General features: G+C 37.7%; 1 protein-coding gene across 6 annotated transcripts in view; it reads right to left on the bottom strand.

Moving 5' to 3' along the window:
• Positions 1–566: 566 nt before the first annotated feature.
• LOC128018874 (activating transcription factor 7-interacting protein 1) overlaps positions 567–27044 on the bottom strand; it is a 39346-nt gene continuing 12868 nt past the window's right edge. For 2 of the 6 annotated variants that reach the window (XM_052604740.1, XM_052604760.1), the window contains exons 2-14: positions 7504–7566; positions 6196–6796; positions 5337–5515; positions 4606–4752; positions 4411–4485; positions 4149–4210; positions 3718–3779; positions 2942–3607; positions 2388–2413; positions 2225–2282; positions 1767–1856; positions 1654–1682; positions 567–1534 (exon numbers count right to left, since the gene is read on the bottom strand). In XM_052604740.1, coding sequence (XP_052460700.1) covers positions 1067–1534; positions 1654–1682; positions 1767–1856; positions 2225–2282; positions 2388–2413; positions 2942–3607; positions 3718–3779; positions 4149–4210; positions 4411–4485; positions 4606–4752; positions 5337–5515; positions 6196–6790 — 2457 coding nt within the window. In that variant the 5' untranslated portion in view covers positions 6791–6796; positions 7504–7566 and the 3' untranslated portion in view covers positions 567–1066. Of the gene's footprint in view, positions 1535–1653; positions 1683–1766; positions 1857–2224; positions 2283–2387; positions 2414–2941; positions 3608–3717; positions 3780–4148; positions 4211–4410; positions 4486–4605; positions 4753–5336; positions 5516–6195; positions 6797–6901; positions 7267–7503; positions 7567–9596; positions 9916–15852; positions 15967–16283; positions 16376–27044 lie in introns of those variants that run through there. The other 4 variants (XM_052604716.1, XM_052604731.1, XM_052604750.1 and 1 more) reach the window with 4 other exon arrangements.

The raw sequence follows: 27044 nt of genomic DNA, 5'->3' as shown, positions 1-27044 counted from the left end.
AATATATTTGTGTATATATTCAAACAACATATCACTAATATTTTATTTTATAATAGATCTTTTTCCAGTGCCTGTTTGCTTTAAAGGGTGAAAAAATGCCTTGCACATCACATCTCGGGACAGTCACTAATAAAAGCCTTGGGACTGTGGCAATGTTGTAATGACAACAGCATCTAAATGTTTCTGGATTCATTGGTCACGTAGCTTATAGCCACATGGCAGAACTCGTATCCAGTACTTCTGGTGAACCGAGGAACTGCCATTAAGATGAACAAGAATGCTAACGGATAGCTTAATATTTCCTGAGACTTTCCCTTTCAGTTACTAGACTGAAACTACAAAAGATAAAAACTCAAAAGCGATAATCAAAAGGTAAGAAAAAATTTAGATAATTAAAAGCATATATCAGTGATGAAAAGAGAAAAAAAAAGGATTTGTGCTTTGACTATACATTAGATCCATGTAGGAACAGAATTAAATATTTCTAACAGGGTCTTGTATGTCATTCAATAACTCACACTAGTTTCAACAACAACAACAAAAAAAGAAAAAAAAAAAAGAGAGACTTAAATATATCAATACTTTTATTGAGTGTCATTTTGGAGTGTCTGGGTACCAGACAAAAAAAAAAAAAAAATTCAAAACCTTTAACACCTCAGCTTTCCTGTCCTGTTGCTAATGACCGGGACCTATACTGGAACATCTGTGCAACGTATTGAATATCATTTTATTAAAAAATAATAATTAAAAAAAGAGAAAAAAAAATTCAGAAACAATACTTAACTCTGAACATTTTGCACAAGGAAAATACAATTTCAAGCACAACGCAAGCCTGATAGTTCCCTCCTCATTGTAAAATAAAGTTGAAACAAATAGTGTGTGTGTCTGTATGCACTGATGATCATTTGTATTTCCGTTTGCATTAGACAACTTATTTGAATTCCCTACATTTTCTAACACAAAGAGCAAGACTAAACCAGTGGTCTGCGCATAGTTCATTTTGTAACGGTTTCAAATCTCCCGTCATAATTTCGTCGGCCAGATCCTATCCTTGTTTGCAGTTATCTTAGGATGACGTAGAGGATGCTGGGTTAATGACATCAGTGCACTGCGGTTCACAGAAAGGACCGAAGCGTCCATACACATCTTTGGCCCTGACGGCAAAATAATATGTGGATCCCGAGACAAACTGGGTCAAGGTGCACGCCATGGGCAGCGGCAGCGCCTTCACCTCCCCGATCTTCTTCCACAGTGACTGAGCCGAAGCTCCAGTGCCCGATGCCGCCCCCTGGTGGTCCTGGTGATAGGCGTACAGGTGATAGGTGTCTACAGCGGCACAGTTGCGGTCAGTTTCTGCAACACACCAGGATAGGACGATCCCGTTTTGGCTCTGGACGCGGGCCAGTTTAAGTTGGGGTTGCTGCGGAGGGGACGTGTGGGCGGCCTCAGGTGGGAGACGTGCCGGTGGCGATGGAGCCAGTGGTAATGGTGGAAGAGTGGTGGAGGAAGAGGAGCTTGGACGGGATGGAGTATCCTGAGAGAACAATAAGTGAAGGTAAGAAAGTTTACAGGAGGCACTGGGTGTTAAAAATATAAATAAATGTCAAAACCATGGCCTTTGTATCTTGTAGATTTTTATGGACACATACTTACCACAGAGGAACGTTGTGCTGATCGAGCTCCTGAACCAGGAAAAAATAAAACATGTCAACATACAGCTGTGAATTTCAAAAAGTAGAAGAAAAGAAGAAAAAAAAAAAACTCACCGGCATTAGTGGTAGAGCTGACTAAAGGAGGAGGCCCAGATGCACGCTGGGTAGTGATGGGGGAAACAGTGGCTTTCTGGACTCCTGTCACTGCACATCACCCACAAAAAGAGAAAATTATTAGTATAACCATTAAAAGTGCAAGAGAGATCAAAATCTCATAACTAGGATGAGGAAAACTAGCAGTGAGACTTGATTTGAATATTGACTGAACTCGAATCCGCATAATCTGGGGCTTCATGTGAGGGTGAAAATATTCCCTGTGCAGATTTAGTCTGTATTAAAGCTCACCAATAAGAAACTGCTTGGTTTTAAAGTGACTTTTGTGTGAGCTGTGCTTCTTCATACAGCGCTACACTAATAACAACAAACAATGGACTTTTTTAGCTTTTACCTGTAAAATTTCACTAACGTGATTGCACCTTACAATACAGAAATGAAGAGCAGATGTGTTTTACCTTGAACATCGTCATCATCTTCAGTCAGATCTATGACAGAACCTTTGGGACGCCCAGTCTGTAGAAAGAGGAATACAATTTTGTACAGAACTGCACTTTTGACAAAGTGGTATTTGCAATAACATTTGAAACATCACATTGTTTACAATAGGCCATTTCTTACCTGAGAGGGTGTTTTCGCCTGATTATCTGTTAAATATGAGAGATTAATGAGATAAGATTAATGAGAAACAGCCCATAACATTTTAAAATATACATTACATAATACTATATAGCAAATAAAAGCAATGTGAAATAATCATGCAAAAAAAAAAAAAATAATTTATATAAAAACACATAACTAGTCACAATAATAAAGCTACATTTATATGTATTTAATTAATACTGTATTATTCCATGCTTTTAATATTCATTCATTTTGTCTCATATCCCTCAATAGAAAAAAAGAAAAAATTACAAAATAGAATAAAGCACTTTTGGTCACACTTTATTTTAAGTTAAAATTCTCACTATTAAGAAAACATTGACTTTTCAGTAAATTCCTAATTTTCTGATCAATAGTTGGAAAGTTTAGGTATCATGCACAATAAATGCTAAGTACTAATAAACAACCAATATGTTAATAAGCATGCTTATAAGCGCCTTGTTAATAGTGAGAATTGGTCCCTGTACTAAAGTGTTACCTCATTTTCATTCTATTCAAACCTTCTCTCATACCTGTCTTTGAGGCCAGTGCGGAGGCCAATGGTGGACCAGCTGCAGCTGCGGCTGATCCTGTCGCCGCCGGTCCTGTGGTTCCTGGAGAAGAGGCCGCTGTAGACACTCCCACCACAGCAGCACACTGCGTAGGTGTTCGGGCTGTTGTCACAGATATCCCTGTGCTGGGTGAACTGACAGTCCCTGTGCCACCCGGATACACAGCTCTGGCTAAGGACACCACCGGAACCGACGAGGTCGAGGAAGATGAAACAATACTGCCTGCTGGCTTTTGAAGGATGAAGGTGGTGGTAGGTGTAGTCGTCTTTGCTTTATTGTTGCTACTAACCGTAGATATAGACGACACCGGTATTAAACTGACACCGCCAGCAGTACTAACCAATGCCCCACTTTGCCCATTTGCCATCGCTAAAGGCAGCTGAATCAAAAGGGGCTGAATAGACACTGACTGACCCCCTGATGTTGCTGGGGTGCTAGTCATGACCCCTGTACTGGGTCCAGTCTTAAGTAGTAGGGTGCCTGTCTGAGACTGGCCAGGCAAAGAGGTGGAGGAGGGAGTGGAGCTGGTAGTTGTGGAGATGATCTGTAGAATGGGTGCAGGAGAAGCTAATGCGGAGGAGGTTGGTGTAGTCGGTGTGGACAGAGGTTTGGGTTGGGCTGGGCTTGCTGAGTGGCAAAGGAAGTAAAAAAGAAAGAAATTATTCTAATCATTTGAGTTTTTAAAGTTTTAAACTAGAATTAATAATGTTGTAAGCATTTTAGTTCACAAAGCTCACCAGTTGCATTAGAACCAGTGGGTGGACTGGACAGTTTGGAATCCACTGTGGTTTTAACAGTACTGTAAAGGAAGAAAAATGGTAGGGAAATTATTAAAATAATGGCAATAACACAAGCATTTCAAATATTTACTAAAGCTTTTTGAATAAAGCGCTGCACTAATATGTGCCGTTTTTCTAAATTAGTCTTTGGCGTGTCTAGAAGGGGTTTGTGGCTAGCTATTTTATGTTCGACCATTGTGGAAAAGATGTCGGCAAGTTTTAAGTCTTGCATTCCACTATGTTGCTTTTTCATTGGTTTTCTACATAAACTTTCACTAGATACACATTTCTGACCACTGAAAAAACTAAATGATTGCAATGTCTTGGAATGGAGGAAGAACAGCACAATCTTGTGAAGTCGAATAGAGGTCGATATGTGATATGTTTACCGTTGCGGGGTAGTCCTGTTGGTTGCATTGTTGGCCTGAGCAGCAGTGGAGGCAGCAAGAGCCTGATTACCAGAAAACAAAGTCCATTTAAAGTTTGACTAAACATTCAAAAGCACATTTGCTTGCAATTAATCAGTGAAAATGGTATTATATTTATGGATAAGGGCCATTATTGACTTCCTGAAATCCTTATCCCATGAATCCTATATTGTTTTTCACCAAACCACTTTGACCAAGAGGTAGCAGTGATTCCCACTCTTACCTCTTGAGTTCTCTTCGAGTTCTCTGAAGCCTGATTAGCAGCACCAAACTTTTTTGCCAGCCGGGAAATCTTGGCCTAAAATGACAACACCGTTTTATTGTTGTAAAGTTTCACAGACCCTATTTTTTTAATGGTTTTTATTGGATGTATAATACCATTAATTCTTGTATTTAAAAAAAAAACTTCAAAACTTACCTGTAGTGTGTTAAAATGCTGCATCGTATTCTGTTGTTTGGTTGCATTGTCAATCTTCTCCACTCTCTCTTTCAGCTCTTTTATACTTCGGTCAAACACAGTCAACTGCAACACCCGTAACCGTTCCTCAACTAACTGCTGTACCATCTAATAGGAAAAGAGAGAGACAAAGATTAAACAACAAATATCTGATAGTCTGGAAAGTCCTTGAAATCATGCTAAATTTTCTCTTTTCTTACAGAAGACTTTTTGAGGTCTATCATTAATTTTATCTACCAATATCCATTATTACAGACAATTTCCTAAATTCTCCCAGAATTTTAAGGTTAGTTCACCCAAAAAGGAAAATTCTGAGAACCAATGTGTTTTGTTCTCATGTGGGAAACAGGTTGAGCTTCAGTTTACCATATGCTTATAAAATCTTAAAATTAAAGCAACCATGTCTCTCCAGAAAACATCTTTATTCGTGTTCCAAACATGAAAAAAAACAATTCTAAAAATATTTTATGTTCAACAGAAGAATACAGGTTTTGAACTAGAAGTTGAGTAAATTATGACAATGTTTTTTTTTTTTTTTTTTGGTGAACTATCCCTGTAAGATTTACTGTATTTGTGTATTTCTGTATCCCGTCTTTTTATATGAAAATTTGCCGTTGTACATAAGAGACTGCATGCTACAAATGCTGTGCATAGAGATGAGGATTCAGGTAAAATCAAATCAAATAACAAACCTTCTCCAGTTTATGGCGGCTCCCAGCACTGGCTGTGATTTTCAGCTCTAGCTGAGCCTCCAGCTCCTCACCCCCCAGCCTTGCTCGTTTTTCATCTCTCTCCTCCTTGACTTCTTTATCATCTTCATCGTTCACGTCAGACAATGATCTCTTAGTACCAGCAGGAGAACTGCTGTCTGCTGTTGAGTAGAAGCAGAGGAAGAGTTTAGGCTTTAAGGTACGGCGACTAGCTAAAGGAATGTTAGCTCATATGTTAAACTTCATGTCAGTATTATTGAGCTATAACAAATATATCAAAACAATTATAGACTTTGTGTCTCAAAATGATCAAACTATTTCGAGTCTATAGAATAAGTTTAAAGGCATAGTTCAACCTTCAACAAATCCATTTCATTTACTCTTCCACATTGAACCAAAATGGTTTGACTTCTTCAAATATAAAATGTTAAAGATGTAAAAAATGTTGCATCTTTTTTTGTCTATACAATAAGTCCGTTTTTTTTTTAAACCACCTTAACTTTAATTGCGAAAAAAAAAAAAACTTAAATTTTTGTTCCACTTAAGCAAGTCATATAGGTTTGGAACAACATGAGGGTGAGTAAATGTACGAATTTTATTATTATTATTTTTATTTTTTTTTAGCAAACCATTCCTCTACTAAATGATTGCAAGATAACTGATCTCCAATTGCCTGAAAGTACTTTACTTCTCCGATTTAAGTTTTTACATGAGAACATTTTTTACCGTCTCCACATATGAACTATACAGGAGTGCAAGAGTGACAATTAATATCTGACCTCCCTGAATTTATCGACCGACCAGTAGTTTGCAGGCAGGTTGATTTTCTAGACATTCTCACCTCCTGCTTTCTCAGAAGTGCCTTTTTTGTCTTTTCGGTCCTCTTTCTCATCATCTTCATTCATCGTCTCCTCACTACTGTCTTTGTTTTCATCTTTGTCTGCTTGGATTTCATCCTCTTCGCTTAAGCACAGAAATCCTTCTTTAACCTCTGGATCACAATTCAACCCCGAGGGGGAAGCAGAAAGAGAAGAAGAGGAACTTTTATTGCTTGTCTCCTTTTTCTCTTCTGCGGCCACAAGGGGGTCGTCAATATCCATAGAAGGCGAGGTAGTTTGTGTGTTGGGTGGAGAAGGGGATCGAGAGAGGGTGAAAGATGGAGTAGGGGAACAGCGAGCAGAATCAGGGGCAGGTGACATCAATTCGGTCTCTTTATGATTCAAGTCTTTCTCCTGGACTTCCTCTTTCTTGGTGTGGGCGCCATTCACCAGTGGTGTCTGAGGTCGTGAGGAGGAAGATGAGTAAGAGGCGGAGCAGGAGGAGGTGGTTGTCAGGGTGGTGTGCAGAGCTTCCAGTTGCTGCCGGTCGCTCATCTTCATCGTTTTCCGTGCACGAAAGATTTTCTTCTGAGGTTCCTCTGGTACAGCTACTTCCATTTTCACCTGTGAAAAAACGGTTGGAGGATATGGTCAAACGAATGTTTTATATCCTAAACAGGCTAGTTAGCTAAACTCCATCCAGTACTCAACACATCTGATTAATCTGACCGAGTACAAGCGCCTGCAACTGAAGTGTGGCCACAAGGTGTCACTGTCACTCATCGAAATGCCATTTCCTGCTGTTCTAGAATTTTCTCTTGGCCTCTCGATCACAAAAGCTTTCTTTAACTGTAACAAAACAGCAGCCACATCCCTGGGCTTTGACTTTGGCTAAACTATTATCAAAAAATATATATTTAAAGTAAAAGTACTAAACTGTTTAGATCTGTTTGCCCACACTATAAGTCTGAGCTGAAGCACCTTTCTGATTAACAAGTCCACAAACCACCCGCAATCTGTTGTGAATGTAGTTGAAACTAACAAAAACCATCAATCTTCTTCAGGTCAATTGACATAAGTAGCGAGTTGGTAGGGCCTTAACAGTCTGCAGTGCATGTGATTTCAGAATACTGAGAGGGACAGCAGACTTTGTGTCCTCCCCCTCAACGTGATTGGTGCAATTCCTAACCAATGAGAGCAGCAGTATACAGAATCTGCTAGGGACAAGAGGAGTTCATTATATAACGCAGATTTCAAAAGCTACTATTGGACCAAACCTAGACTAGTACTTCAGGCTCGTGTTAATTACAAAAAGAAATTTGTTGTCTTACCAGGCTTCTGTGATTTCTTGTACTTTCCTGTTCACGGATTTGGAAGCCAGTCGCATGAGGATCCTAAAAAAAATACAAATTCAAATATTAAGTTTTGAATTATAGGAAGAAATTATTTTTTCTTCACATATCCAAACTCATTTCTGCTGCACGACTTGGATCTATTTAACTATTAGTTCTTCACCTGAAAACCTGATCCAAACATCCTTCAGTTCCTTTTTAGTACAGCTCCCTCATGTTTTTTTGAGAACTAGTTGTTCTCAAAATGTTATGTGATCATTATAGTTTTAAGGTACTTCACAGGAGCGCTGACAAAATACTTTGTTATCTAGTAATCTAGTCGACATACTTCGTTAATTCTATGAGTATTTTACAGAAGGACAGGTATTTGAAAATTAATTATAGTATGGTGGTGTACTCTTTTACTGCTCTCAGAGCTAAAATAGCACACAAAGAATAGCCACCAGGAATAGATCTTGATTATAAACTCATGATGTGATACACAAAAATTAGTCAAGCCTAAAAATAGTGCTACTTGAGCATCAAACGCTAAAACTGTTCTGAAGATGACACCTGTCAGCCAGAACAAACAGATATAAATCAGAATACAGTAAAACTCAAAATAAAATACATATTTACAATAAGTTGCTAGCACTGAAATTAACTTGCTATTGGCATCAAAGCACCTTCCTGGATGCAAACAGTTAATCTGTCTTGATTTAATTCTAATGCTTCACATCAACTTTAGTTTAGTTAATCTCATCTCAGCTTCTTACTACACATCCCATAAAAATATCTTTCAAAGAGCTGCCAACATAAATCCAAAGGCCGTCACATTGCTACAACAATCATCATCCTAGCAGGCGTAAATGACGTGGCTTCTGTATATGCCAAAATCTCTTCCTCTGGGACCATTTGCAACACCTGTCAAGGTGCCATTCATCAGGGGTTTGGTGTCTATGACAACAATGAAAAAGATCTCTACGCATCTCAATTGAAGGTTTTATAGCTTTGACTGATTTTCCATCCTAAACATCACAAACTGCTCAGGAGCAAGGAGCAAGAGCAGAGTCAGGAGCAAGACAGGTGACTAGACTGTACAAGACACAAATGAAGGTGTCAAGTCAGTTGAAGAGAGATGGCAAATTGAGGTGCCATTAGTAACCCATAAGACAAACAAGTAACATTTTCATATTCCAATATGTCATCCACCAAGAGCAGACAAATGTGACAAAAACTTAACAGTAATAAAATGCATCTCTGTATGCCTACATCTAATTTTTAGGTCCATAAAAAGGCTTATAAAAAGGTTTATAAAAATGGCTGCTAGCTTCTGGAAAGCTTGTTCTAATGTTGATCACCACGCACAGCCTCACTGTGGCCCTCCCCCACCCCAACTGTAAACATAAGCACTGAGGTTCCCGCTCGCTGCAAAATGGTCGCCAGAGCTGCGGTGTAAAGCCAGGCTGTTCCACATTACTCCTCCTGAGGCTCAGACCTGAATCCACAGAATCTGTGGTCACTTTCAACCAAAGCTGATTTCAGAAACATCTCTTGCGGGTTGCCAGTAAAGAACTGTTCGCGTAGCAAACACCTTACGTCGTCTTGAACACAAGTTACAAGGTCGAGAACTGTCTGATACTTTAAAACATTTCTATGGTAATCTAACAAAAAAAATAAATGAAACCTAAACTAAGATTAAATGAAATCGTTAAATTAAATCGTTCCTAACAAAAAAAAATTAAATATGAAAAGATCGCAAAGAACCACATTCGTTTACAGATTACACGCAATCAGCACTTCCGAAAACCCAGAACATTAATCAAATTTTCTGGTCGAATGTAAAATAGATGATCCCAATCATGTCAATATTGCAAAATTCTCACGAACAGCCAAAACAAACGCAAAAATAAAAATCGCAAAAATGTCAATGTCCACAATACAAAAAGATGAACTTTTAGAATTCATGTAAAAAAAAAAATCCACCAAAAAGTCCATTAATCTAGAGTAAACACTACTGGTTATGAATGTGAAGTAAAAATAAAAATAAAAACCCCTTTGGTTATCAGGAACCAAAACAGCTCAACAACAACCTTGAGGTGTAGTCTTCAGGAGTAGGCCTTGATTAGTAGTGAGCGCGAAAAAACAGGAGCATGCCTAGTTCCCAACTAGCTCAAAAGCACACACAACACAGAAAAGAGGAACAGAGAGAGACAGAGAGAACGGGAGGGGGGAAGGGATCTTGTGCCGAGAGGCGGAGCACATTCTTTGTAAGGTGTTGGCTGTAACAAGAAAAAAAACTGTGTAGCTACACACAATTGTAGCGTTACAACCAACAGGACAGCATTATATGAAACAAAAGGTCACTTTTTGACTCATGAGACTGTGAGATGATGCATCACCTCATGAAAACTCACTGATTGACCAGCGCTATTTTTAAAACCTGAAGAAGGTGTTCTAAAGTATGACATTCAACTAAAAACCTTTATAAATCAGAGGAAAATAAAGAATCTAAAGAATAAAAACCTCAGCAGCAAGAAAGAAAAACTGCCATGTGCTGAAAAGCACAACCTGCCCCTCCCCCACTGCTGCAGGCACAGAGAAAACAGGGTGGAAAATTACTGCGATGTGGATCGTACCATTTCTTCAGAGGAGGGGTGTCTCACATGCACCACTAGGTGTCAACAAGAGTGAGCTCAGCAAAATTTAATCTGCTCTGCTTTTTAAAAATACACTAAGTGACAAATTGTCCATATTGATTTTTTTTATCCATATTTGTCAATGAATAACTCTATACAGCACAGACATATTTTGGCTGTATACAGCACAGACATCTTTTGGCTGTAACTTTGCACAGAACAGGATAATAAGGTAAAAGGTCAAAATGCCATCACATACAACTGTAGATAACTTCTGACAACAAAATGAGCTAGTGGCTATCATCTTCGATATATAATGCCAGACAATTAAGCTGTTTATCATATCTGATCACTTCTAAATATTTCTTCTTACAAAAAGAGGTGTCACATTAAATCGCTCACAGCTCATTAGCATTTCACACCTCTGCAGAAATTTGAGAGCAACTTTGTGATTGTGATTAATCATAAAAACGCATAATTTATTCTGTCAATTTAGGATATTCTTGTGAGTTATTCCTAAAGGCAAGCTGATTAAATGGGAAAAGAATCCCTATAATATTTTTTTTTTTTTTCTAGTAAAGGGTCATTCGTAAAACTAGCCTGAAAGCCAGACTAAAAGTCTACATTTTATTAGACGTAGCAGATAGTGTATGTGCTTCGACACATTTAACTCTAGCGTTCATGTGGTTCACGTTTCCCCATCCTTTCCTGTCATCTCTCTACTGTGCCTATAAATAAAAGCTACAAGGACATAAAAAGCCTTTATAAGGCCATGAGAACAAAACAAGGGACCTTCCTTATCGAAACAAATCAATTCTAGTTCAAATGGCTGATATGTCCACTGTCAATTACCAAACAAGTCTTAAATTAGAAAAGAAAAATATTAGCACAACAGATTTTACAGATCTCGTAAAACCCTTACAAAATTTGTTGCAACTGATTGAGTTCCTAACAGACAGTAAATACTGATTAGTTTCCACATACTCAGGTGTCCGAACATAGTGTCCTAACCAGACATGACACGATCAAACATTAATCTGCACTTCTGTTTTAGCCATGACAAGTAACACTGTATTTTGCCAGTCTCTTGGTTTCCTTTTTTATGCATATTATCAGGTAGCTCCGCCTTTTTACAGACAAATCTGATTAGGGCTGCACAATTAATTGAAATTGAATCGAAATCCCAATTTTCATGCGTATCTTTCTGTGAAGTAAATCTCCAAAATTTAAATGTTTTCATTGATTCTACATGACTATACAATGAACCTGAAATATGTTGCGTGCTTTATTCTGTGTAAGAAGCCACATCATCTCACAGAAGGAACTATTTCAACAATCAACTGACATTATGAAGGGAGGTTGGAGTAAAAATGTTATAAAACATGGTATTTTCACATGCTATCAGATTGAGCAATATTAACTAGAGTCGTAGGTCACTGACAAGCTATGCAAACAGCTGTGATTATCAAAAACGATTTCATAATCTTTTTTTTTTTTTTTTCATAACTGTGGCTCTGTGTAGTAAATGCTGCTCCATCTGAAAGCACATGATGGTGATTTACTGGTGATTACAGAAACAGCTTTGCTAATAAAATGCGCATGACAATCGCATTCTATTAATCGTGCAGCCCTAAATCTGATGTAACAATTCCATTAAGATCCACAAGGATATTAAGAAAAATTATGCACTTTGGAAAAGCAGTATGGAAGTATTAAACACAAGGTTTGTGTTCTTAGAGTCATGAAATTCAGCAGTACTGTGCAAATACATTGCGAGGGCAAAAGAATGTGCAAACTAAGAAAACTACATACTAATCTGATTAGATGTGATTGTTGCATTTCAGACTGAACAGAAAAGATTGTTTGGCGTTAAAATCTAGTTGGAGGACACATGTCTCCTGCACAGAGCTTATCAATGTGCCTTTTGTGTTAACATATTTTGATGGGAATCAATAAGCATACACACACTCACACAAAATGGGGAGGTCGTGGCCTAGTGGTAAGAGAGTTTGACTCCTAACCCTAGCGTAGGACTTAGGTGCCCTTGAGCAAGGCACCAAACCCCAAACTGCTCCCCGGTTGTCGCAGCATAAATGGCTGCCCACTGCTCTGGGTGTTCACCGCTGTCTGTGTGCTCTTTGGATGGGATAAATGCAGAGCACGAGTTCTGAGTATGGGTCACCATAATGTCACGCCACCCAATACTTACCAGGTACATCCTATGATCATGAGATAACGCAACCACGTCTAGCCAACTCAACTCAAGGAACACCCCCAAGTGTTAATGGAAGGGAAAGAGTTCTTTGCTCAATCTATCATGCATGCAAACGTGTTGACTTCTACACTTCAGGTGCAGTCGTGGCCTAATGGTTAGAGCAGGGGTGTCCAAACATGGTCCTGGAGGACCGGTGTCCTGCAGAGTTTAGCTCCAACTTGCCTCAACACACCTACCAGGAAGTCTTTAGTATGCCTAAGTAAGAGCTTGATTAGTTGGTTAAGGTGTGTCTAATGGTGCTTTTCCACTGCGACTCGGCTTGGTACAGCACGGCTTGACTCGGCTCAGTTTGCATTTCCACTGCAGTTAAGTACTGCGTGGGAGGGATTATTCACATGTTGTTATTGTTACACCACCTCTACTGACAGGACTTGTGAAAAACGTTTTCATTCCGCGTTGCTCCATCAAGCTCTTGCTGGATCCACTCATCTGCTATCAATGAGGGGAACGTCTGTACTTCCTCAACAGACAACAAAACAGCCTTTTTTGGGTTGTTAAAAAAAGGTGCGCTAATTCAAAATAGTTGTGTTCGCTCCGTTGGCTGTGCTGATTTAAATCTTGCGGTTCTTTTTTGTGTGTTTCAAATTCCATGACGCAGGTAGTGAAGATTCTCTCTGGCCAATCCGTTATCAGCAGAGTTTACATGTCACGTTTGGTAATGGTACGGTTCACTTGGAAGTCTTACTAAAAAAGTACAAGGTACTGTGCCCAGTGCCCCCCCCCCCCCCCCCCCAAAAGTGAACCATAGCAAACTGTACCATGCAGTGGAAAAGCGCCATAATTGGGGTAGGATATAAACCAGGGGTGCCCAAAACTGCTCCTGGCGATTGACTGTCCTGTGAAGTTTAGCTACAATCCTAATCAAACACACCTGAAGCAACTAATTAAGGTCTTTAGGCTCACGTAAAAAAATAAAGAATTAGGGTTGGAGCCAAACTTTGCAGGACAGTTGATCGCCAGGAGTAGGGTTGGGCACCCCTGATCTAAACTCTGCAGGACACCGTCCCTCCAGAACTGAGTCTGGGCACCCCTGGGTTATAGAGCCAGACTTGTAACCCAAAGGTCACAGGCTCAAGTCTCAGTTCCAGCAGGGATTGTAGGTGAAGGAAGTGAATGTACAATACTCTCTTTCACCTTCAATAACACGACTGAGGTGAGACTATTGAGCAAGGCACCAAACCCCCAACTGCTCCCTGGGCGCTGCAGCAAAAAATGCTGTCCACACACAAAAAGTGTAAAATGGGGTAGGGATAGAAGTTCTTTAATTTTACTGGTGAGACTCTGTGAGAACAGTCACTCCTCTCCCACCGCTGAAGAATGTGCAGTCATAACAGTATATTTATAAAAAATAAAATAAAAAAAAACATGACATGGATCATACTATAACTAAAAGGGGTGTGGAGATGCAGAACTTTGAATACAAGGAAGTCTGTGACCGCTTAAAAGAATACAATCAATTAAATGTAATAATATACCAATGTTCCTAATATCTGATGAAGGCCTTGAATGCGGCAGAAAACCAAGATTTTAAATCAGAAAAATCTGAAGCTCTACATTTTCATATGAAGTTAGGTGCCTTTTCATAGAGTATAGTCGTATGAGAACAAAAAAGGAGCATAATACTGCAGCTATGATGAGAATAAAGAAACTGTGCTGTCAGGGTGTAAAATTAGGTTCATTCTCTCCATTGCTTTCATTGCTCTCTATGGTTTTGCACTATCCTAAGCTTTATACCACATATTTACACTATCACTTTTCTGGCATTTTTTATTTCTTATTACAGCACCGCTAATATTGCTGGGTACATATAACTATTGGCTTGTGTTTTATTGTAATTAAATTTATTAGCATAAAATACTTTTTCCATTATATTTTTATTCCAGTTAAAAATATTTTGTTCACAAAACCCTAGCATCTATCATTAAAAATGTTTTCCCGAAAACTGATTTGATATAGCTTTGAGAAAGAAAAAAAACAGTTTTAATGAAGAGAACAAACTATATTCCAAAAACCCGTAGCCACACAACTAATGTTCATCCTTTGCTCTTCATTATACTATATTAGCACCAAATAAACTCCCTTCACTAGTGAAAAGGGAATTTTATTCTGAACAAAGTCACTTCATCAACCACATCATGTCTTAATAGCGATTTTCTAAGTAGGTTCGCAAGCACCTGAGAGAATGTAGCGCAAGTATAAGTACAGGCGACCGGCAACGGAAAATATAATATTTACAACAGTGAGTGCCACTGGTGAAATAATAACGAGCTGAATCCATCTCAAAACCCTCAATTCAACTGTTTGTATAAAAACCGCTTCCTCTAGCAACAAATTTATGAACAGCCTGCTTACAACAGACAGGACTGGCAGCAACTTGCTACAACCAGTTGAGACGAGTTTACACCTCACAGATCTCTCATGGGTCTAAAAACACTTGGGAGGATTCTGGTAAAGCAATTAAACTAATCAAGTTGCCAATTTTTTCTTATAAATGAACTGATTCTCAGTTTCCTATATAGCCTTTGCTCAGCACTTTCAAAACTACTAAAATTGCCTTTCAGATGCGTGAAATGGAAAATATTTCAGGCAATGGAGCTTGAACTCCCTTAGAATAACAGGAACCAAACACGGCACTTCAGCAGTAGAGTGTGCACACTGCAGCTACCACTCAGAGGCAGACTTATAGCAACCTAGCTTCAAGTTCCCCTCCTCCACTCTGCCATTTTACACTCGAAGCTCTACACTGCAATAACACAACATGGCCACCAGCTCGGCTTCTGGCAAGCTTAACAACTGCAGTTGTACTATTCACGTGGTGTAAACCGGAATAGGCGATAAAATTTAAATGAAGTGGATTGATTTCACCACCGATCTCATTTAGCTAACTTGCATAGAGCATGCTTTTGACTCTGTCTGGTTCCTAACAATGTAGCCGTTTCCAGTAGCTGATTTTCTCACGTAAAAAAAGCCGGCTTTCAATCAATCCTCACGAGGGTTTCACCAACGATGTCTTCCATCAACCAAGGCTTTGAATCCCACAAAGCAACCTGATGTGATAAAATATAGGTGACCTTGTCTTCTTCTGTGCCTTCTGGGCAGTGTAAGGATTTTTCAATTGAAACATCTGGTATGTGTTGCTCCTCTATGCGGTGTTAAAATCAGTCTTCTGGTTTTGCTTCATTATGGTGCACTGGAATTCCTTGCTTTTATAGGTACTCTTCAATCCACGTATTCCTTGTCTTCGAAAACTTGTGCTTGATGAGTAAGTTATAGAACAGCATTCTCTACACATTAATTATAGGGATAATCTATTTAGTTTAATTAAGTAGATCTACAAAGTTATACTTCAGACATTTTAGGTTATAAAAACATTTGTATTCATCAAAAAGCCTGTTAGCTCTACTACAAGGGTGCTCAATCCTACTACAGATTTACCTTTGTGCAGATTTGGTTTTGAAGATTCTGATTGGTTCCAAAAAAGGACCTGAACCAGCTAATCATGCTCCTCAGGATGTAAATTACCACAGGTGAGTTAATAGAGGGTGGGACCTAAATTCAGATGAAAGGAAAATCTCAGGACTGAGTACCCCTGTACCACAAATAAACTGGTTAACAATCAACATAGACTTTTAGCACATACGTGAGACACTCATCAATATCATGTGATGTAGTCAAATACGCATTCTCTAAACAAAAACAAAAGAAAATGCTAACACTTTTCCGCTAAAGAAAACAAAAATCGCAAACACACTTCTCACTGCAATAAATTACATGTAGATACATTAAGTGGAATCTAGTAACAAACCAAACATTCACAAATACATTTTAATGAAAAGAAACAAGAAGACAGAGAGCTGGGAGCTTACACTGCTATCCTCAAATGCAGGCCACCTTCTGCTTGGAGGAGAAATCTGCAAGCGTGACTAGCCTCCGTATGATCAAAAGCCTAGCAGTAAAACTGAACACTGGGGGAGGGGCAGAGCTAGGGCTGTACCATGGATTTTACAGGGGTGCTAATTTTATTTATGTTAATAAATATTAAAACACTAATATACAGAGTTTGACACTGACAAATAAACTGTGCTAGCCTGATAACTCAGAATGAACTAAAGAAGTTTGTTCTCTAAGCAAGGCAATTTAATCAGGGTTTACTTTTAGATTTGGCATAGACAAACATACATGTTTTGAAACAGAATTGACACTTAAAACTTCAAAAATACATTAGGTCTTAACATATTAAACTAGCTGGAATTAGTTCTAGAGTCACAGTCACACTGCAGTGTAGCTCCACCCTCTCGCTGCAAAATAACAGCAGAGCAGACAATGGAAAATTACTGGGGAGTATGGATCATACCATTATATGGGCTGAGAGGGGGAGACACTCCTAACTTGGACATTACAACTGTCTGAGTTCCAAACATACACTAACTACAGGTCATTTCCATCGGAAATTCAACTAATCAGAGGGTTTTTATGAAGGCCAATCAGCAGTGAGGTGTTCCGATCAGAGCCAGCTGGGTACTGAAATCTATACGTACTAAAAAAAAAATGTAATCTAAAAATACAAATAATTTGCTAAATGAATCTGCAATGCAGCGGTTCTCAACTATAGCCCATGATTAGTCATGACTCAAGCACTTCTAGGCACCTTTCCTCAAAAAGCACACAAAGAATAAATGGAGGGGGGGAGGGGAGCATTGGTTGTGCTCTACCATGTTTGTATTTGTCTTTTATATAAGGATTAAGGATTAGTAAATGTAATAGTATTGCTTTTCTAGTGTAGAAGATAAAATGTTAGAAGAGAGATTTTATATATCTGACAGACCTTGTCATGATTGAACAAGCAAAAAGACAAACTCTTCAAAATAACTCCAAGCTTTCTATTAAATTGCGAATTGCCAAAAAAAGTCACGAAAATATTGATGTATACAATAAAAGTGGTCATAGTGTATATAAAAATCATAAATAAAAATATCCTCTTCAATGCTGCATAACATGCTGTAAAACTGTAGTAGTAATAGGCAAGGAATGCACTTGTTCTGAAAAGAGGGGTGTGTTCCTAGTCCTTTGCATACAAAAGGAAGAACATGTTAAAACTGCCTACATTTTCATACAATCATGATTTAATTTTAGTGTATTGCTGCATTCACAGATCAGCTTACATCTAAATAGAGGCATATGCCAACCTGCATCTCAACAACTAGGAATTTGCCAATTCCTGTGTAGCACTAGCTGTCAGAATTGCTAGTCAGATTGTTTACCACAGTAGTTTCAATAATCAGGATCCAGCTTTCAGGGTGAGTTTTGAGCCTATATATCCATTTCAGTATAGTACAAATTCACAAATGACAAAAATAATTCATTTACAATTTCAGTAAATTACTGCATAAGTGCAAATTCATATCTGCATTTTGTTTTTCATACGAATTCAGGACAAGTGTTTTTGATTTCTCTAGATGAAGCCCCCACACGCTTATTTAACCCTGCATAATAAGCCACACATTCTTCTGCACCGCTAATCAGAGGCAGCGACGCACTGCTGAATCTACAGCACTACGGCAGGAAAAAATTATAGTTGAGCTAAAATTTGAGCTTACAATCTGAAGCGAATGTGAAGAGAAAGACCAAGAACTGCTAAATGCAAATACTATAGAGACAAAAACAACATCTTTCTACTGCATGATTCGTGCTGACTGCACCTGCAGTCTGATGTGTGAACGAAAGACTACGACCCGCTTCTTTGTAACGAAGCAAACATTTTTGTTTCAAACTTGAGTTATCAGGTTGAATCGGCCTAATGACTCCCTTGATGAATTAACATCTGACTGACTTAATGACTCATTGTCAAGTAAGACATGTCCATCTCAGAATTACCAGAGAATGGAATTGACTTCACATGACAAACAATGTTCTGTGTTGGCATCTCAGTACACAAATTTTACTTTAGCAGATTCCAGTTCAGTCACTCAATATTGTACATTAGCCAGGTGATTACAGTTTAAGTCAAAATATAAATATCAAAATCTTTGCATTTGAAAATTGGCCATTATTGCTGTTCGGAATTTTTTTTGTTTTCCTAGGGAAACCACAGTGTATGTGCTCATTGAGCCACTGGCTAAGTCACCATGAATAATTTGACCCATGAGAAACTGCGCTGATCTAGCTACACAAAAACATTACTTATTAAATAAACAAAAAAACTACAGCAGTGCGCAGTCTAATCTCTACTTTATAGCTTTACTTAAAGCAGCTGACCAGGTCAGTTATATTGTTAGCAATCTAAATTGTTTTTCTTATTATTTACATGGAAATAAAATAAAGACAAAAGTATGCAGCAATAAGCAACATAAAAACAAATGTATAACATGTTTAAAAGATCTCTTTTTAGAAGATCTAATTTTGCTAAAGTTTGAGGAAATAAGAGTGACACATCTACAACGCGTTTATAAGATTTTTGGATAATATTGGTGTACATTATTTGTTGGCCTCTTATTTTGCAAGTTTATTTGTTATTGATTTTTGACTTTCGGTACTGCGTGACTACTAATATTCTATTCTTGGTGGCTCATTAAGAGTCCGTTTAAATTATTAAATTAAGTTAAATTAGTTGCTTTCAAGAAAACATCTAAATCAATAAATAAAAATATTATGTAAATGTTGTGGCATTTGGAAGTGTACAATAATATATAACAGAAATTCTTAAATACATTTTAACCACTATTGAAAACAGATTACTAAATCTGTATATAACAATTACAGCTGTAACACTGCAAAATTATTTGCTGCCAACATGAAAAACAATCCGGGCCAATCTTGACCGAGAAGGGCCCAAGTTCCCCAATGGAATATCACATTTTCTAAGTTGCAGGGGCAGCACAAACATAGGAGGAGCTAATCCATACCAAAAATAAAATGCAAAGAGGGCTACTAGGGAAATAGGTACAAACATAACCTGAATTCTTCATAAAAACTAACCATTCAATGACTTCCTTTAAGGGGAAAAAAACTGCTTTCCTCTTGTAATGCTACTGTATGTACAGTCTACTAATCACAGACGCAACCTGCAGAAACTAGCTGAAACCAGTTTAGACTTGCTTAGCTGTGGGTTGTATGTCATAGATCTCAATCACATGTGCCAGTCTAAACCGCGTTTCTGGTAGCATAAGTAAACTAACCAGCGGTTTAAGCTACCAGATTGAATTTTATATTAAACTTATCTAGAATTTCCTTAGTGTGTGATGAATTGCTATATTCAAAAACCCACAGAATTAACATACAAGTGCTTGAAATGAAATATTTAATGGGTTAAAGCCTATAAAATCCTTCCAGAATGGCTTGAACCAAACATGGCACAACAACAGTAATCCTTGCATGCTGCATGCAGCACTCACAGTGAGGTCGCTTTAAGAACCCTTCCCCCACTCTGCCATTTTATACTGGCAGCTCTGCACTGCAATAACACAACATGGCCACCAGCTCGGCTGTTGTCAAGCTAAAAAAAAATAAAACGAAGTTGCTCAATTCACAGAAAGAAATTACTAAATGAAAATAAAGTGGCCCAGTTTCAGGGCTGCTTGATGTAGTGTTTAGCTTGCATGCAACATGTTTCTTCATGTCTAGTTCTCTGGTTCCTCACGTCAAGATATGTCGAACAGTTCGTCCACACAGAAGCAGAAATTCTTGCTTTTAATATTTAATTGAAATTTTTAATCATGCTTGATTATCAAGCGTGTTCAGTCATTCAAGTCTCATTACCCCACCAAATGACGTCAGGTAGTTTTCTGGATAACAAAGATGGTATCCATTGACACATCAGGTGGGGGCTGCTGCTGGGATTATCAGAGAATACTTCAGTCTTCTGGCTTTGCTTCATCCTTCTGCATTTAAGTATTAATGGAACACTTTTAAAAGGTTGTCTCTTCAATCCATCCAGGTGTGTTCCCCACATTCAACACCTTGTGCACAGCGAGTGATAGTTATGGAGTAGCAGCAATGTCTACTGACATTATTACTACTTGTATTGCATTGGATTATTATAAAAACATTACATAAATGATTATCAATGCAAGTCATTTTTATAATTTTTTTACATTTATTTATTGTTACTTTACTAAAAACAAGTTTTGAGTTTACAGCTAACTGATCCATAGTTAACAATCATTTTAAAATGTATGTGCAGCTTTACCGCTTTAAGTACAGAGAAGCTGTAACACAGGGGTACTCAATTTCTCTCAATCCTTTGGTTCCTCAAATCTTGCCCTGGAGGGCCAATGCGTTGCAAAGTTTATTTCCAACCTGAAAAAAACTCACCTACCTGTGATTTTCTAATGATCCTGGAGACATTGATTATTATGATCAGGTCTGTTTGATAATGGATAGAGCTAAACTCTGCAGGAAAGTGGATCTCGTGGGCCAGATCTGAGGATCTAACAAGCATACAAGGCAACTAATTAAGATCCTCAGGATCTTGTAAAATACCAGCAGGTGTGCTAAGGGGGACTGGACCCAACAGCTGCTGAAAGGAAAATCTCCAGATGCAAGATTAAGGCCCAACACCATTTCTACACCATTTCTCTTTTTGTTGAAGGGGTAGGGGTAAGGAGAAGGGCAGATAACCCTTCAAACAAATAATTTTTTGGACCACACTTCAAACGAAGGGGTATAAATTATCTCAAAAACAAAAAGACAAATAAATGTAAGCATTATTGGCATTTATAAAGATTTTAATGAAAACTAACAGTTTATTAAAATTTGTCAAAAATAGCGATTTTATCCTCTCATTGTTGGAAAATATTATGTAGAAAGTAATTAAACTGTTATTAATAAAAGTCACGGGGCAGTGTTGACAAGTTTCTTTGCTCCTGGATGTGTCAGCTGCGCGATCTTCAATGTGTGTGAATGGTAAGGCTCTAATGCACACCTGCACACCAGTATAGGTGTGTGTATTGTAGTTAGATGACGTATGATGACGTGTAACGGTGTAGTAGTGGTGTCCCAATTCCTAGGGGAATATTTTCACCCCCACCCCTTGACACTCTGTTTCAAGCGACAAGGGGAAGGGGTAGGCGTAGGGGTAAAAAAAAGAATTTGGATTGGGCCTTAGTACACCTGAATCACATCTGCCAAAATCAACTGATTAAAAACCAATCTTCTACTTTAAGTAAATGCTAAGTAAAAAGTCATAACATAGCTAAACATGCATCATTGGCTAACACTTTCACACTAATGCTAAATCGCAAGAACCCCGCTCACTGCGTCAATATTACATTTAGTTTATTTAACATTTTGTGTAGTTGTAGAAATACTTTTGAGAGAAAATAATGAAAAGACAAACATATAAACACTGACAAGGAAGACAGAGAGCTGGGACCTTACACTACTTTTCTATCAATAAATGTTTAAACATACAATTCAATGCTTACACTGAATTGCCCAGTACTATGTGCATACACATAATTGCAAGACATAAAAAACTGTTATAAAAAAAGTGTAACAAAAAAACAAAACAAATTTAATTCATTTCATTTATTCATTTATTATTTAATATAATTTCCTTTCTAAATTAACTTTACAGTGGACATGCCATGAAACAGAATTGAGAACTGTTTCAATATAAATCAAGTCTCAAAATATGAAACAAGCTGAAATTAGTTCTAGAGCACAGTCACGCAGTGTAGCTCTTGTTACCAAGTAACTCATCAGAGCAGACAACGGAAAATTACTGGGAGAGTTTGGATCATACTATTACAAGGACTGGCAGGGAGAGAAAGTCTTAACACGGTCGTTACGGGTGTGCCTTACACATCCTGGAAAGTGAAGCTGCAGGCTCCTTGATAGTTGCCTGAAGTATAGGTCATAAACCCTGCCCTTTCCATTTTAACGAATGGGACTTGAGATAAAAAATAAAAAAACAATTCTTAAAATTACACTTTCAATACAGTTTTCCGAAATATGGTTTTTGTCATTTAAGGTAGTTGTTATCACGCTGATATATGTTCAATAGTTCATTTTTGTGATACGTTTGATTTTAGCTAGTAATTTGATCGTATAAAAATGGAGTGTGTCGTTGTGGTTGATTGGGCCTGTGGGAGTTTGATAAACCTCACAACACTACTGTGCAGACTCTGGTTCAGGTTAGTCTATGGAGTTTTTCCACTGTGTGGTACCACTCTGCTCAGTAAGGCATGGCCCAACTCCGTGTGTTTTCCAACGGCAGTTTAGTGTTGCTTTAAAATTTGCTCATGTTGTATCCGCTCCTCTGCCATCTAAGAGAGAAACGTCTGTACTTTCTTAACAGACCACGAAACAGCCATTTTTTTGGTTGTTAAAAAAGGTGCACTCATTTAAATGAGTTGCGTTTGACCCTTCGCTGGCTGCACTGATTTAAATCTAGGGGTTCTGTTGTGTTCTTGTCGCAACTTCAGTGATGCAGGTAGCCATGATTCCCTCCAGCCAATCAATGATCAGCAGAGTTTACACGTCAAGTTTTGGTAATGCTACGCTTCACTTGGAACCTCAACCAAGGTGGTACAAGAAAAAAAGTACCCAGTGGAAAACCCCCCCAAAGGTAAATCGTACTGACCATTCTGTGGAAAAGCATCATTACTGAGAGATCCGACATATCTGCCAATCAGCATCTCCTCTAATCAATGCCCCTCATCTTTAACAAATGTGCGCATACATAGATTTGTTTATCTAAAAATACAATAGTGAAAAAAAAAAATCAGCAATGCAGCGGTTCTCAAACGTAGCTCATTAGTCATGAGAGATCTCAAGCACATCTACCTTAAGGAGCACACAAAGAGAACATGGGAGGAGGAGGGGAGCATAGTTTGGACTATGTTTGCAGAGGCATCTTTAAAACATGTTGCCTTCTACACCAATAAAAAATATGCTCTGGATCCCTACTGTATCCTGTAAAACCAGACAATAAACTGTCCTCAGTGAACAGAATAGCCTGCAACTTCTACACTACTGAACAAACTCTTGCGTTTTCAAAAACGAAAACCCAAATTAAGTAGTAGACGAGAAACAGAAATAAGTAACTAAATATTAGTGGGGGTAAAACTCATGGAAGTAAGAACACTCCCCCCTCCCCCACTGCTGCAAAATGAGCACAGTCGAAATGATAGGAAGGACAAGCACGGATTGTACTACTATTTAAAAAGGGTGTTGGGACACAGAACTTCCTCTTAATGAAAGAAAGAACCTGGCAACTATATAAAATCTCCGCCATTAGCATCCAGGCCACTGGAGCAATGCAATTCTCCATGCAATTTTCAGTGTATATTGCATCCAGCGGTTTGATGTTTTTGGCTACCTCTCTGGATGAATGCACACTTGGATGTTTTAATCTGCATGAACCGGTAGCCACAGTGTTTCCTACACTGCTAATTAGAAGAACAGATGCACCTCTGCTGAATCTACAGCAAAATTTGCCTAGCTATGAGCTTGCTAAATCTAAGTCTAAATTGAATGATGACAGAGAAAAATATATGCATATACACTCCTCATTTTACATAAAACTGCATGACCAAACATTGCTGATTAAATACAATTTTAAAACGCGTTTATTCTATCATTTCTATATTCAAGGTTAACCAACAACAGCTATTACTTTAAAGTCAGTTGTTATGAATGCCTTTGTCACTTGAATATAAAATAAAACATAGACTTAATGTTTTGTAGCTATGATGAGCAACAATTAATAAAGAAGTTGAATATCATCAGGGTGTAAAATGAAATTGCATACACTTTAGAAAATTAAACCTGCTACTAAATTAGGAAACAACTGTGATGCCTGGCGTTGGAATTATTCTGTTAATTAGTTTATGGAAAATAATAGTACAGTTGCTCTCTACTCCTGATGCAGTAGCTTTATCTTCATACATTTAATACTGCCAAAACTTTATACTATTCTTCTACAATTCTTTTTATTATTATTATTATTATCATTATTATTATTATTATTATTATTTGTAAGCTGCTCTCAATAAAAGTGCCTGCTAAAAGAATAAATATAAATCTAATGTCAATATTTCAATATTTGCTAGTGCTTCATAAAAAATAACGGCCATTTTGTTCACAAGAGTTTTAAAAGCATAAAGATCACTATTCAATACAGAATAAAAACAGCATATAATAAAAATAGCTGCAAAAAAAAAAAAAAAAAAAAAACCTGCATGACCAACCCCCACCCCAGACCTGACTGAGACTGAAGGTGACTAACATATGTCTGGAAGTGGAACATACCATTTTCTAAATTTCAGGGGAGCAGAAGCATTTAAAGTTAATCCGTGATAAAAAAAAAAAATTAAAACCAATATATATTAAAACAGAGAGAATTGTTGGTTAAATACTTTAGTCAAAAAAAAATTATCTAATGCAACAAAACAACAATGTGCAAGAAAACGGCTATAATTTCTCAATACTATTGTGTGCTCAGCTAGGTACTAACAGATATGACTGGCAGAAAATGGCTGAAACCAGTTCAGACTAGTTTAGTTATTGGCTGTCATAGAGCTCTCATGTATCGGCCAGAATTTGAAGGTTTCTGGTAAAAGATACAGAAACTAATTTAATTTGATCTACCATATTGATATTTAATTATAAAGTTTAACATTTTAACAGTGATCAATGATTCTCATTTGTTAGCAACAAAATGTTATTACTTTAAAAACCACAAAAAAATGTTAAACAGGTGTATGAACTGGAACATATTTCATGCACTAGAGCTTAAAATGGAATGACTAGAACCAAACACGGCACAATGGCAGTGAAGCATGCACACTACAGCTACCACTGAGAGCCAGACATCAGCAAAGTCTCTCTAAGAGCCCCTCCCCCATTCTGCCATTTCATAATTTGGACTGCAATAACTCAAAATGGCCACCAGCTCAGTTCCTAGCAAGACAAACCGATGCAAGTGCAGTGTTCTTGTGAATTAAGTGAGAACAAACATCCAAAATCTCTTGATCTCAAAGGTTGTATAATTTAGCACACAGATCGAATTCATCTAGCACATTTCTTTATCCTCAGGTCAAGGTCATCTGTGTGAGCTTACAGTTTCTTTTCATAATTTTTTTATTTATTTTTTAAATACTTTTCCAACAAGTTTGCACAACTTCAAGACAGGGCATAGTGTTTTCAAACAATGAATCCGGTGCATTCTCCAACTTAATCAGATGTTATTCAATCCTGCTTCTTCATCCTCCAAAGAACTAGGCCTACTGACTGTTGTTGCTAAAACCTTCTTCACTAAAATTAATAATGGAAACAGCATGACAGATTCAACTACCTCTCCTTTTCTGTCATGTATTGCAAAGCCTCATTCTGACAGCAATTTAAATTGAAGCTTACTAAAATAAGAAATAACAAGACAAATTACAATCACAAAAAAACTGATTTAAGATGCAACTGAATTTTGTATGTTGTGGTGTAACAAAAATGATGTTGCGCAAGTATGCGTGGCATTCTCAGCATTGCCACAAGGGGTGCTAAAGCTGACAGTGTAAACTAGGGCAGCAACAAACAATTATCTTGGTAATCGAATAATCTAACGATTAATAAAACAATTAATTGACAAATCATCTATTATTTCACTGATTAATCTGTAGGCTTTGATCTATTATCCTACTTTTGCAATTCGCTAAAATATTGAGTCAATATTCGTATTCATTCAGTAAGCCACAATTCTCAGTATAATATTGAACTGTTCAGTACATGGTTCGGATTTGTTTGCACTTCTCAAAAGGGTCTTCTTCTATTGAATTGCAGCTAGGATTTGTTTGTGCCACACTGATCGAACCACATTACTGCAGGCCCCTATGGGGCGTTTACACCAGACCCGACTTGTGCAAATAAATTCTGCACCTAGTTGGACGCTTGAACATTTGTAGTTTATTTGCTTCATTCGCGCGTGAAATTAACTTCACAACAGACGCAAATTTGCGTCATGGGAGGGGCTTCTGCCAGTTGAGTTCATGCAACATTCCGATTTCAACCATCATTTATTCTGATAATTTTCTAAATATTACTGTTATTGTATCATGAAATGTAGTTTTAAAACTAGTTCAGGCGAGAATGTAGATGTTTAAAACTCAAATATTCAGTTTATTTATAAAGACAGCGCCTATTTAAAAATGTGTTTTGCTGATTTCAAAGACGATCAGCTCCACACGATCAGCAGGAGCTCAGTGCTCATTTTACCTATGAGAGCACTCTCAACTCGGCTAGTCCTTCTGATTGGTTAACACGGCGCGAAATTTCACCAAAGTTCAGATTTTTGAAGTCGCACTCGCACATCAAAATTCCCGGAAAGCTCAATTTGCACCGCGTCTTTCACACCACAGGATGACTATTCGCGTCTTTGCATTGACTTAACATGTAAATCACTCACGCTTAACGCTTCATTTGCATCTGGTGTGAACGCACCATTACATTCGGTCACAAGAAATCAAATGACTTTTCCAAAACAAATAATGTGCCTTTAATAACTAATAATAACTAAAATAAAAAAATTTTGTCAATGTTGTTGATAATGTTGACTAATTTCAGTCCCAGTGCAAACGTCTTCTACTACATTTTTCTTTACGAGGTTAATTACAGTCATGATATTGCAAAAGTGT

The sequence above is a fragment of the Carassius gibelio genome, chromosome A1 (assembly GCF_023724105.1).
Source record: "Carassius gibelio isolate Cgi1373 ecotype wild population from Czech Republic chromosome A1, carGib1.2-hapl.c, whole genome shotgun sequence".
NCBI lineage: Eukaryota > Metazoa > Chordata > Actinopteri > Cypriniformes > Cyprinidae > Carassius > Carassius gibelio.
The sequence above is the reverse complement of the archived record's forward strand: the minus strand, read 5'-3'. Positions and strand labels throughout refer to the sequence as shown.